The sequence below is a fragment of the Mesitornis unicolor genome, unplaced genomic scaffold, assembly GCF_000695765.1.
Source record: "Mesitornis unicolor isolate BGI_N332 unplaced genomic scaffold, ASM69576v1 scaffold33884, whole genome shotgun sequence".
NCBI lineage: Eukaryota > Metazoa > Chordata > Aves > Mesitornithiformes > Mesitornithidae > Mesitornis > Mesitornis unicolor.
The window spans coordinates 43,299-57,048 of record NW_010180039.1 but is presented as its reverse complement, the minus strand read 5'-3'; the positions used below and the strand labels follow the sequence as shown (position 1 = coordinate 57,048).

At 38.1% G+C, this 13,750-nt stretch overlaps 1 protein-coding gene across 2 annotated transcripts in view; it reads right to left on the bottom strand.

Annotated features, from left to right (window-relative positions):
- CCNY (cyclin Y) overlaps positions 1-13,750 on the bottom strand; it is a 46,430-nt gene that overhangs the window by 7,293 nt on the left and 25,387 nt on the right. For both annotated transcript variants that reach the window (XM_010182986.1, XM_010182987.1), the window contains one exon: positions 2,527-2,693. In XM_010182986.1, the coding sequence (XP_010181288.1) occupies positions 2,527-2,693 (167 nt within the window). The remainder of the gene's footprint in view (positions 1-2,526; positions 2,694-13,750) is intronic.

The following is a 13,750-nucleotide window of genomic DNA, read 5'->3' as shown; positions in this document are numbered from 1 at the left end:
GGAATATAAACATCAGGTCAACAAGCAGCAAAATCTTTGCTGAAGGATTCCCAAGAAGTCACAAACACAAAGCACCACACAGACAGCACAGTGTCCCCAAAGGCTGCTGTTTCTGCAGTTTGTGAGAACCCTAACATCTTTTAAGAAAAGGTTAATATGCTAAAAACTTTGAGGATAAGGACTCATCAGAGCTTGGCTTAGGGAATGTGCAGTGCAGAAAGAGGGCAAAGGACCACAGGTCTGCCATGTGAGTCCTGGTGTAACACAGCTCAAGTGCAACTTCTAACAGCAGCACCATCACATGTTTGTCAGAAACAATAACCTCTTTTTTTGTTTCCTTTCACACCACCACAGTACGCCTCATCACCTGCCTTCAAATAAAGCCCTGAGAATCAGCGATTTCAAAACTCACATTTCTAACCATTCCAGATTAATACTGTCGCACGGCACAGTCAAATCTGTCAGCCTGCTTCAAGCTGCTCAGCACTCAACTTCAGCTCATGACCCAGCTTCTGAATTACTTTGAAAGCTCCCAGATTCGCCTTGTAGGAGGAGTGAATGGAGGGAGGCCCTTACTGCCACCAAATACCCGAAATCATGAGAAAAGGGGCAAGGGAAAAGTAGCTTAGCAAAATCATTCAGGAAACACTCAAAACCGCAGAGAAAGCATTATAAAATTGTTCTGCATGGAATAATACTGCACACAGAAATGTGAACGGCCCAATTTTAGCTTCTTGTCGTCCCTACCCTGCCTTTTATTTTTGAAATCTCATTCTGTCTGGGTTATGTCAGAAAAGATGTATCACCAACCACCCTAAAGTAGCTTATGTATTTTAAAACAGATACTGAAATGGCATTATGTGTTATTTCCCACCTCTATTTTGCAATGGGAGTCTTCCCCAAAACTAATGAAAGTATCTACAGCACACCACAGCAATGCAAGCTTTGAGTTTTTCACTTCAACTCGGAGGAAAAAAAACCCCTTATTACAAAGTGCTTGTTAATACAAGATTTAGAAATAACTTTTGTAATACTTGAGCAATGACAGCTACTCACAATTTATACGTCTTATCTAGCAGTGTATGAGCATGTTTAATTTAAAGCAATCAGCTGACTCCTAACATTCAGCCTTTCCCTTACAGATCATTTTTAGACCAGCTATAAATCTGACACACAGTGAGCTATTAAGAAACTAAATTAGCGTTGCTTTAGCAAAAACACTTGGCCTTTCACTGCTTTGAGATGGCAAACTGCAATTCAAAATCCATTCTGTCTGTATCAAAGTTTCTTCTCATCTACCTCCCTCCTTCCCTCTTCCCTCCTCCCAGAGCACTTACAAACAAAACTCTCCCCAGCGGCTTGTACCCTGCCTGAGTTAAAGCACCCAAGTCTGTGTATTTCTCATTACAGACACTTCGCTCTGCTTAAGAGCTCTGAGACACACAGAAACTGTACTAAACCATCTTTTTAATAATTTTATTTTATTAGTTCTTACAAAAAAAGGTGTACCAGTAGACTGAACGTGTCACTCGCTGAGTGCACAAGCTGCAGTGCCCTGTCAAGGCATCCACCTCCCCCGGCACCATCCCAGTGCCAATTCCCACTGCAACCCTTCCAGTACCGCTCTGGCACGCCTGTCAATGTGGGAAACAGCACTGAGAACAGCGTGTGGGGAGTGTGACTCAGCCCTGAACATAGAGATGATACAAACCCCAGGCACTTCAGACAATACAGCTGCTAACCAACCAAACAAAAAACACTCAACTATTTAGTGAAATGGGCATTCATTGTAGTATTTGTAAATATTAAGATCTTAACTGTGTTTATTCTTACTACAGTTCCTTTTATTACTGTTGGAATATACTCTTAATGTGACTCAGGAGTATCCAGCCAGATATCACAACTCTCCATGCTGTTACAATATGCACTTCTTATGAATGCCATTAGATTAAAAAAAAAAAAAAAAAGCAAAATGGAAATTTCTCTTTGCAAGTTAAAATACTAGATTTTTAACATCTTAGAAATGAACTCAACATTCATTTGAGTTCATTGGGCGGGAGAGGAAGGGAACCTAAAAGCACTAATTTTGCATAACAACAATAAATAAGTGGGTGATCATCTAAGAGTGATCATTAGGATCACAATAATGTTTTTCCCTGCCTTACATGTTAGTCTGCTGTTGGTATAGAGAACTAGCACTTGTAAATGTTGCTGAAATTAGTATGTGCAGGCTCACTGGATATGGTTTCTTTTAATCAAGTCATACATTTAAATATTCTGTAGGTCTGTTTACATCATCATGCATGAATATCCAGTGGTAAAATACACTTCAACCAGAAAATAAAAATAATTATTGTTTTCTATGTAAGCCACTGTCAAGTAGACCTCATGCCATCTATCAGCATCCACCATGTTTAGATACCACACAGATACACAAACTTTATATAATTTATGAGAGAACTTCCCGTCCCCCTCATACACACGGATCTTGGCATTCACTGACAATGATAAACATATCGCACTCACATGTCTTCGACCGTGATATCTTTCAGGATCTGGCAGTAATCCACGTTCCACACTGCCTGGTCATCCCAAACTTTGGATGCCAGTAGAATTGCACCCAGTACAATTCGCTTCCAGTTTGCTGGACAAATATCTATCTCTGCATAAGTTAAAAGTCTTTCAAGATATACCTGTGGAAACACATTAAAATGAACACTTAATCTATTTTGCTATTAAGTAGAAATGAAAAAGAAAAGTATTCTCATAAGCCCATTCCAGCAATTTTAAAACAGTAATCTGCTCTCAAGATTCTTTTATAAAAGCTGTAGGTTTAAACACATACCTTCATGCCAAGCTTGAGACTGGATGTGATAAATTCATATTGTATTTGGCCTTTGCCTTCTGATCATATTACCAGAAACAAAACTGTTAATTTTTTGTCTGTTGCTAACATAGTCACATGTTGAAATGAATGCAAATGATAGCTTATATAAATTAATAAAATAATAATGTAAATAAATAAAATGGTAAGGATTTGAGGGGAACAGGTAAGGGGGAGGATAGGGAGGAAACTTCAAAAACCAGAACAGCTCATCTGTGGTTTTCCATAAGGATCTGCACTCCTACAAGCAAACTGAGTTCCTTCAGTGATATGTGCTTCTTGAAAGGTCCAGCATTAGAAGAAAATATTATTCAATTAATAATAAAATAATAATTAATATTTTGAAGCTCATTTATTTTTGAGTCCACAATAACATTAAGGCCAATTCCATCCTTCATATAGTTTTGCTCATTAATTTTCACAATTATGATATGTACAAGTAATTAGAGCTTGGCAACAAGATCATCAAAAGCAGTAGACAGCTGTTGTATAATTTAAAATTTTACAGAAAAACTATATTTTATGAAAAAATATTAAGTATCTGAATAAATGTACACAAATATTCAGCTCGCAAAATGAGCTGTCTCACGCACTCGGCGGTATAAATAGCATACCGAGCAAGAAAATCATGGGCAAAAATACAAAACACAATATTAGACCACTTCCATTCAAAGTGGCCATCACAAAGTATAAGTTCTTTCCTCTTACTAAAGGAAAATGAAGCTTGAGTTACAGTGTCTGTAATGGTCACTAACACAGTCATATTACAATGAATTAATGTGTAAAAAGTATACAACTTTCTCTCCTCCAGAAATCGCTTCTTCCAAGTAACAGATTTCTCAGTCCACTGTGAGGTTGTTGCAAACAGGTTTCACTTCTGGCAATGATTTAAGGAAAATGAGATGTGGTAATTTTTTAAGTTAGTAAATTCTGCTCTGGTTTGGAAGCAAACTGTTGTTACTGCCTTCCCTAGCACTGAGGAAGTGAACCTGTTTTGCAGTTTCATTTCTCACCCCTGGAAGTGCTAGCTGTGCATGAGGGAGCAGAAATTGAAACTGGAAGTGCTTCAACAGGACAACATAGACACATTTACTGAAACCAACAACTAAGCCTGATAAGCTACTCTCTAAAAATACAGGTTTGCATTTGCTGAAGAATAACCTATTCTTTGTACCTTGTAATAGATCTTATAATAGCCTCTTCACTGCATTGTGATAAAAAGCAATTAGGTTGTTATTTAGGTTGCTAGTACCCTTACAAGAGTCTACATTGACTGACAGAAACTAGCAGGAGATTTTATGAGATGCTCTAATGAAAGTACAATATACATGCAAAATATCATACCTACCTCAAAGGCTACATATTTTATAAAAATGCAACACTGCTTGGCATTCTAAAGGACCAGCATTTTGTTTTAAATTTTACATACCTAAAGATATTCTGCTACAGATGCTGAAGGAAATTTACCTCTGCTCAAACAGAAGAAACACATGGCCACTAAGAAAACTGAAAATATTCCTTTAAGATACATATGTTTTAAAATAATGTTGGAAGTTTTTTACTTACCACTTTAAAACATTTTTAAAGGGATTATGACTCATTTATAGATTATTGCTAAAACCCACAAAACAGAAAAATCTTTATCCCATGTTTTGGGGATTTCTACATTCAAATAAATACTGGACTAACTTTAAACAAGTCACAACAACTAACTTATAAAAGGACTAAACATACAAAATGTTAGATGCACAGAAATCTTATTTGGAAAAGCATCATCTCATTGATACTACCAATGCCAAAACAGTTTTAATGAATTTTTGAAATCACAGAATACTCAGAAAATCTGAATAGTTTTAGTGTATTGGATATTACAGACTGGTCAAATTTTAAAAAAAGTCTCAGTAAAAGACCTTTGGCTTTCTCACTCTCTAAAGGGTTCTTTATTTTCCTTGTGTTAATAAGGAATTAACCTTAATCTTGTTTTAGACACTTTGTTGAACTTAATCTACGTCATCAGGCACAAAAAGACAGGCATCATAAACATCCAAAAATCTCTGTGAAAACAAGGGTATACTCAGCTATAAAGTCAGAATATTTACAGCATGAGACCTCACAGACAAAACTGTTGGTTTTTCAGGTTTTTGTCTTAAAAAAATAAGAAATGTATTGGTAGCAAGCTGAATTTTTCAAGAGGCCAGGTGACAGACTCCTGAATATACCATTTCTTCTTTAGCTATGATTTGGCCCTGCCTGCCATTCTAACACTGAAGGAAACCATAACGTTATCTTGTAATACTTGAAACCAAAATATCACTACTTGTTCAGAATTTTATTTTCCTTCAGAAGGAAGGCAAAATGCTATTCAAGTACAAAATTCTAAATTCAAATTATGTTTCAAGCCCATTATTAAAAGCAGAGTTATGACTTTTTAGTTAGAACATGACTCTGAAAAGATTTTGATGTATAAAATCTAGTGTTGGGAGTTTTGCCTATGAAGGTTTTCCAAGTGGTGTACAAGTCCAAAATAAACAGCAAAGTTTAAACACTTTGAGAAACAAAAACTAAGTCCCTAAAAATAAGCAATGGGCCACTCCAAAGCAAGGGCTGAAAACAGACACTGAAAGAAATGTAAGCAGGTGAGGTGAGCACAGTGGTGATGACTCAAAAGACTCACCTCACCTCTGAGTGGTCCAATAACACTTAAAAAACACAGAAACACAAAACTCAGTGAGAAGGTGGCACATGGATCTCACCAGAGATTGCACAGACTCTGAACATGGCTCTGTTTAAAAGGCTGTCCTTCGCTTTCCAGGCAGCCTGTGCAAACAAACCTCTCACACACTGTATTGCACAAACTTGTTCAACTTAGCGAGCAAAACCACTCCCTGAATTATGAACAAACAGCACTCCCTGGAATTGTCCGCGGGAAGCAGAAAGCAACACACCATGTAGGGGACCTTCATAGGCAGAAAGCCTACGGAAGCCACAATATCATGTTGTTCTTAAATTAGGAAATTAATTTCATTTGCTTTATATCAGTACTGAATTTGACCCTTCACTATTAAAGCAACTGTCTTAAAATTAAACTTCCCACACACAGTTTTAGTAGATTTTGAATGAATACTCCATATCTGTAGATGCAGAAAGCATACAAAAATCAAAAAATGGTATCCTTTACATATGTGCAGCTCCAGTTTAGAAAGACAAAAAAAAAAAAAAGAACATAAAGGAAGGGTCCTGTTGTGGGCTCAAATTCCAAGGCATTCAGAGAAAAAAAAATGTAAACTGGTAAGAACAGACAATGACGACACGGCAAGGAAAGACAAAGGAGAATAATTCATAACAGATGAATTACACCTTGAGCAGATGATCTCACACGTAAGTAAAAAGAGAGCATAAACTTGCTGCTACCTTCCCACCAGAACATACTTGAGAAAACAGTTCTAAAAATTAAATAGGAGCTTAATAAAACACTATTTTTATATCACCTTCATTACCATATTTGAGCATCTTCCAATAGCATGTTGAAGGATACAAATAATTGCTCGAATCCTCAGTGATAACTTGGGCTTAATTCCAGGTACACAGTTTGCTGCAGTAAGACTCTGTGTCATCTTTTGATAAAACTGAAGATGATAAATACCTCACCAGGAGAAAGGTGCATAGTGTGGTTTCTGGCTCCTTTCCTGAAACTGTCTTAAAAGACAGCATTTTGTTTTCTTTTAATTGCTGTGGCATCCCTGCCTCAGTCTTGGGTTTTAAGTGTATATGTTCAAGTAAGAGAAGACAGAAAAAGAACAAGACTTCTCGCAGCAAACATTTGTAAAAGTTTATTGAGGTCTTCAGCTAATGTGAGAATTCACTGTAATCTAGGACTTGTCTCCCAAAGATAAGCCTATGCTGTTGTATTAGCGCAGTTCTTCAACTTCCAATCAAGACCACTCAGTTACACACAGGGTCCTCATTCTCCTCTCTGTGGCTCTGGTTTGGAGAGAATCAGGTGACTCTGCAGACAGTGAAAATTAGGCAGAGGGATGGCTGGTACATACTTGAGCTCTCACCCTACTGATATGTAGTATCCTCGTAACAGCAGTGAACGCACAGCCAAGTGAGCTCTGTCTCCCATGGAAATGTAAGAAATTTTGTTATTCTTGGCAAATGGAGCTGTTGGCCACTGTTTTTAATCTGAGCATTTCAATGCATTAGGCTCAGGCCACAGTAGCAGCCCAAGCACCAAGATTTTGACTTTGATGGAACATCAGAGTGAAAAGGAGAGGTAGAGTCTGCCGTGCGCCCAGCAGCCAACGCTGCTGAAGGGGGATGCTGCTGCCGAGATGTGCTGAATCAGTGCAGGCTTTTGGAGAAGGGCCAGGCGGCTCCCAGCCCGTCTGAAGAGGAAGGCTGGTGGGTGGTTAGACACTCCACTACTCATCCCAAACAAACTCAGCGCTGGTGGGAGAACACCACCTGCTAGTGCTGGCAAAAGCAAGCGAGTCTTCCCACATGCAGGCAGGCATGCTCCACCCCATTTAAAAACAAAAAAGTTGACCCTGTAGTGGTAAATCTGACATATGCAAATGCCATTTGCACACAATTATGTCTATACATTGAATAGTGTCTTAAACACAGGGGTCATTTTCTTAAGTATGAGTTTTGTATCAAACATTTGGGGTTCTGTGTGTACTATGCGGTTCAGTATATTCATGTGTTGTAATGATTTTCACTGGCTTAATTTTCAAAAGCAAAACACTTTCTACATTTTTTTCAGGACTAGCTGCTGTAAAGTCATATTAATAAAGCTGAATTTTAAAAGCTCTCTGTAGAAAAGAATATTGTAACTCACATATCAGAATGCTTGAGGAAATTTACTTGTATGTCAAGAGAACACAAAATGCAGACGAAAATGTGAGAAACTTTTCTAAACAAAAATCTGAAAAGCTCATCTCCTCTGAATTATTTCAGCAGCTGTTCCTTTACAGATCCAGAACTAATAAGAGATAAAATGAGCTTTTAGTATCTAGAAGACAAGTTAAAAATAAATGCCATGATTTGCCTCCACTCACTTTTAATACTTGTATCCACGCTTACAAATTGAACTAAAGCTTAAAACAAATTAAAGCTGTTATACCAATGTTGCTTTGTTTGCATTCAATTCCTCCTTTGCCGTACCTCTTCTGAAAGTAAGCTTTTGTGGCAAATTTCCGAGCACTTCTACAGTAAATATTCAAAAGTTGAATTCCAAAAGGACAGGAGATTTATTCTGCCTTAATCCAACACCTAGTTCTCCTCAAACACTAATAGCTTCCAAGAGCCATCTTCATCACACCTACCATTACCCACATAGTTCTATGACTGCATGTTTACAGATTTTTACAGAACAATAACAAGACCATTTAAGTAAAAGATTAAAGTTACTGATGTGACATTAGCAGAAACTCTCAGTGACTTCAGCCAAACAACATATCATACTGAATTTTTCCCAGCTTGCAAAGAACAAGTATAACTCAGTGTTAAAACCAACACCACTACAATCTTCAAAATTGATCTATAACATACTTCAATTTCTAGCTGAAATGAAAATGCAGCTCTGATCTGGAAAAACACCAATGGATATTGGTCCACTGATACATTTTTACTTACAAACCCAATACCTCAGAGTCTGATGCCTCCATTATTAAGTGTGTTTGGGAATGAACCACATGGTTTTATAAGACTGTCAGTTTAACAAGCTTTGATGGACAATACTTGCACGTCATTAGAGACATTTTAATAACCTGAAGACACGTCAGAACGTACACTGCTCAGTTAAGATATCAGAAGAACAATATTGGATTATTATTTTTCATCTCTTTCCACAGACTCTCACCAAGATTTTGCAATAGTTGACCTTTACACTTGGAACATCAGCAAATTATTATTTAATCATAAGTGAAATAAATTGGGTGCTTTGCCTTCGTTAATAATTCATTCATCTGGATTTAAAAAAAAAATCTATTAATTAAATACAATTGCCACTCCATGGATATAGATATTCCCAAATTGGCTTTGAGTTCAGTGAACTCTGGAGAGGTTCATTAGCTCAGATGCAGCACCACAGGAATGTAGCTAAATGGATTCCAAAGCCATTTTGGGTCCAGCAGAGGTAACAGAACCAATTTGTTTCTGCACACATCTTGAGCTCAGAAAGCTGCCAGTGCTGAAATGGCTCCACGCTGAGCTAGTTTGGATGCCTCTGATCTTCGCTCCCAGGACTTGGACTTGCAATACAGCATAGTGGAGAAGCATTTAGCCACCCATTACCACAACCAGTCCTGAGGGGCTTTTCTATCCAGACAGAACTATGACATGGCACAAACAGGACTAGCAAGAGCATCCAAGCTGCAGAAATGCAGCTCCAGCAAGGCCACTGCTGAGCCAGAACTAATCCCCAGGGTGATTACTGGGTGAATCCATCTTGGACTTCCGAAGTGTCTGACAGTAACCACAGCATCTCATGTTGTCCCAGTTATCTAGGATGTCCAGCCCCCCGTGATGCTGGATAGCAGAGAGTTGGTTACACAACATCCCAATCAACAGAACATAAATCTGTTTGAAGAAACTGAAAACTAAAGAGAGCACTGAAGAGTTCAGTTTTAATTAGTGCAAAACAGTTTCTCATTTTTTCCATCTCAGAGGACATTAAAACATACTTTGTATGTTATATAACACTTAAGTAGAAAGAAAAGTTAAAATACAGGAGGAGGTTTATTTCTTCTCTGTTTTCCCCCATTCAGGAGGCTATATAACAAACATGAAAGTGGCAATTCATTTCATGTCAGTATCTCATAATCCAAAGCAACATTCAAATTTTATTAAAATCCAACTACGGGATTCTTATAGAAGATTTGTTTCTCTTTGTTAGTTCATTTTGAAGCTGTTTGACATTAACCTCCCCACTGATACCTCTTATCACACTGGAGTTGCAGCCTAAGCATCCAAAATATCAACACTCTTTTTTGAGGCTTCCCTAAAACAATGGAGCAGGTTTCTATGGAGGAAATTTCCATCCTCAGAGAAATTCAGAACTCAACTGGGCAGGTCCTGATCAGCCTTATCCAAGCTGGTTCTGCTCCGAGCAAAGACCAGACCAGACATGACCTCCAGAGGTCCCTTCAACCTAAATTACTCTGTGATTTCAAAAGCAGCACTGGAGTTTCCTGTGGTACAACACGGAGAGGTCAGAAGTTGTGCACTGCCCCCAAAGAGGCAGGGTGGGAGTTTCGGCACTCTAAAATAGCAATCACCAAGCAATGTCACTGACATTACTAAAGCAATTCTGAATTTCAAGGCAACAGCAAGAGCAAAGCATTCTCTTTTCTCATGCTGTTTCTATACTGCTATGTGTCAAATTCTATCTCTATTTTACCAATAAAACCCCAGTGGCTTTAATTATTTCTCACTTGATTTACATTGACAGAAAGGAGATGCTTTTGGTATTTTAATTACCATAACTGAGAATTGACACATGAATATGTTTTCGCAAAAACCTCATTCCCATCCTCCCCCATTTAAACACCACATGAACTCACTAGGTAACCTACATTATAAGTTGCACTTGCACAGAATAACTAACAAAGACAGTTTCCACCCCAACACATCACAAAGAAATACACAACCCTCTCTTTAATGAGAAAACTTCAGTGTGTCACAATGCCTTGAAAGGAAAAAGACACTTGTAAGGAAAAAATCGTAATTGGTAGTGGGTCTCATACAGCCACATAAGAGCTCTAATCCAATCACTAAATAGCCATATGCTCTGTTCTAAGCACTCAGCCAGTTCCTTACCATTACTCTCCAGAAATAACTGTGCTTTGCAATTGCCCAGCTGGGCATTTAAAATGTTCCACAAAGGTCTGGTGCCATCCGTTTGGTGGAAAAGAACATCACATCTTCATGGTCCTTGCAAATTCATCCCATTTTTATTTTTGAGACCAAATGTTGAAATAGAGTAACAAAAGCAGTCCCAAAACTCTGAAAACATGAAGAACTGCGAAATGCCATTCTAGATATTTATAGGAAGCCCTAATGGAACTGGGAGAAATGTCACACATCTCCAGGTCTGCCTTCTAATTTCCTCACTTCAAGACAAAGATCTGTAATACATATAAAATGCACTCAAACTATTAAGCAACATTGACTTTCCAGTCTAAAACTGGGATCAGTATTCATTCCTTGCCCACACAGAAGGCCTCAGAGATGCAACAGGAAACAGACACCCATTCTTGGACTGAATGTCCTCTTCTCTTGGGGATTTAAAAAAGATCCCCTCCCAACCCCCAGCTCAAATGTTCTCTTTTATGAAGTGTATATCCCAGCAGTCCTAAAGCAAGGCTTGACTAAGAGACATGTAAGTATTAACCGATAATCATTTATGTGTTGTATGTTAGACTGTAGTCAAAAAATGAGAATAGCCCTAAAATAATAATAGCCTTGCTCACCCAATGGACTCAGTCCCCTACATTCACTGGATGGTGAGTGGGTGTCAAACCAGGCAATAAACAGTACTTGGCACCGTACTCTTCGGTCTTTGGAGGTACCTGCATCTTCTGTCAGCTGTACAAGGATCAGTAGTTAGACTGGGACAGCTGAAAAGGACTTCTGCTGCAGATCAAGTGTCTCTATGGACTCTGAGCATTTTCTTTTGTGGTATTGCCTTCTTTTAAACAAGTATCAGATTTTTGATACTTCAATTGAAATATGAAGAAAGGTATTTCATCAGCACTTAAAAATAAAAATATCCACGTGAAAGGAAATAAATTAAAAGCTGTCTCCTCTCCTCCAAACACACAGAAAACAAAATTGTCTTCAAATACTATAATTTTCACAACACGGTTCATCAATATTCTATCTGTACCTAGTGGCTAAAAATGTGACTGAAGAGTACAATAAGAACTCAGGAAGATCTGGCTGGATTAATTAAATCCCTATTTTTCATAAGGAGAATTTCTTATGTACTTCATATTTCAGATTTCCCAATATCAAATCCTCTCAGTCACAGTATGAACTTTGTAATGTATTTCAAGAGCACACTCCTGTGAACTTCACAGAAAAAATTTCTCTCATGTACTGTATGTACATATCACCCTGTCTGATCAGTCTGTAGCATGCAGACCTAGCATATTTGCCTATCTGCATATTTGCAAATGCAACTTGTATCCTCTCTGAAACTGCTATGAACAGAAGTATATTAGGAACCTTAGATTTGGCCTGTTTGCACAAAACTCAAAGTCATGCCAAGGCAAAGCAGGAAACTTGGAGCATTCTTCTCTTCAGGTCTAGTTAATAGGATTGTTTTTACAGAACAAAAGAACAAAGCATAAATATTTAATTCTTATGACACACAAACACTGTATTGTTTTCCTGTTGGTATGGATAACGCTCCTGTTCATATTGTTATTGCTATACAATTAGATTAATGTAAGCACAGCATGCCACCTCTGCACTTGAGGAGCTAGCGAAGATAAGAGGCGTTTCTCAGCTTTAGCAAGGGTGGGAATACTCTGTGTCAAGGAAGAAGCACATAATGCGTTATTTTCTCACAAAGTCAGGTCACAGAGTACAGTTCAGCTGTTCACTGGGACAAAATACCCATTATTTGCAAGACTTTAAATCAGCAACACAATTCTTAAAACTGATTTTATTCTTATTGGTATTATTTTATAAATAAATAATGTGAATTAGTATTTAATTGTTTCAACCTGAGATTTTAATTTTTCACCTATCAGTATGGGAAATTTCTTGGCAGCCCTGGAGGCTGTGTGAAAATTAAATTTTTTGTTTAATTATAAATTGGTTTTGCTGTAATGGTCGAGGCTTTAATTGAAATATTTTAATTAAGTGCTTGAAGCAACACAATGCCAGGTTTTTGCTGGAGACCAGCTTATCTAACAGTCTGGAGTTTCACATTCACTCAGCTCCTGTGCTGAGCATACAGACAGCTACAGAATCAATTGTAACTGCTGCTCCCACCTGGCTAATGGCATGCAAAAAGACAAACAGCGAGTACATTCAACTACACACCTTAGACCATGTTAATAATTTGGGCAGTAAAAGGTGGTAGTTAAGACTGTTTAAAAACAATTAGAACGAGTTAAAGAAAGATAACAGCAGTAGCATCTTGTTCAAAATGTGTTGTGATCTGCACAGATATACCTCCTGCCTCCTGGCAGCCCTCCCAGGAGGAACAAGTGGCGGACAGGGCTATCAGGTTGCTCTCCGATGACAGCCAGGCCATGGCAAAATGTACATTCCAGCAGGGAATGCGGCTCTCTTCTTCTCCAGACAGAACATCAAGATTGAAAGCACTTGGAGGGTTCATAAATAGCAATGTCAACACTATTAAGATTTCAGGAGTGTGGAGAGGGGGGAAAGGTTCGATTGCTTTTTAACAGATTAATTTCCACATTTGAACATTTCAGAAACAACACGATCTGTCTCTGGTGCCCCTTCTGATGACACTAACAAAGAAATGGGATCTCAAAGTACAGAGGAAACTAATAACAGCAGCAGCAGAATTTCAAACTTGTAAAACACTATTTATCCAAAAAGTCTGAAGCATTCTGGAAAGAGACATCAGGCAGGTGCTGTTTCCTGAATACATGGGCAAGAGTGGCAAAACAGTAACACCGATCACCTGCACCAAATCGATCTGCAAACATCCGTGTGGCTGCTCTGAGAAGTAAGCTGTAAACCATTTTATCTGTTAGCATTGTGTTGGGTAAAAGACCCAAGCCTCTGAAGTTTTCAAGCACTAACAACTATGGAAACAACCCCTGCAACATAACAAATGGGTTAAAAACATACATACTTTGTTGCAGATCACATCAA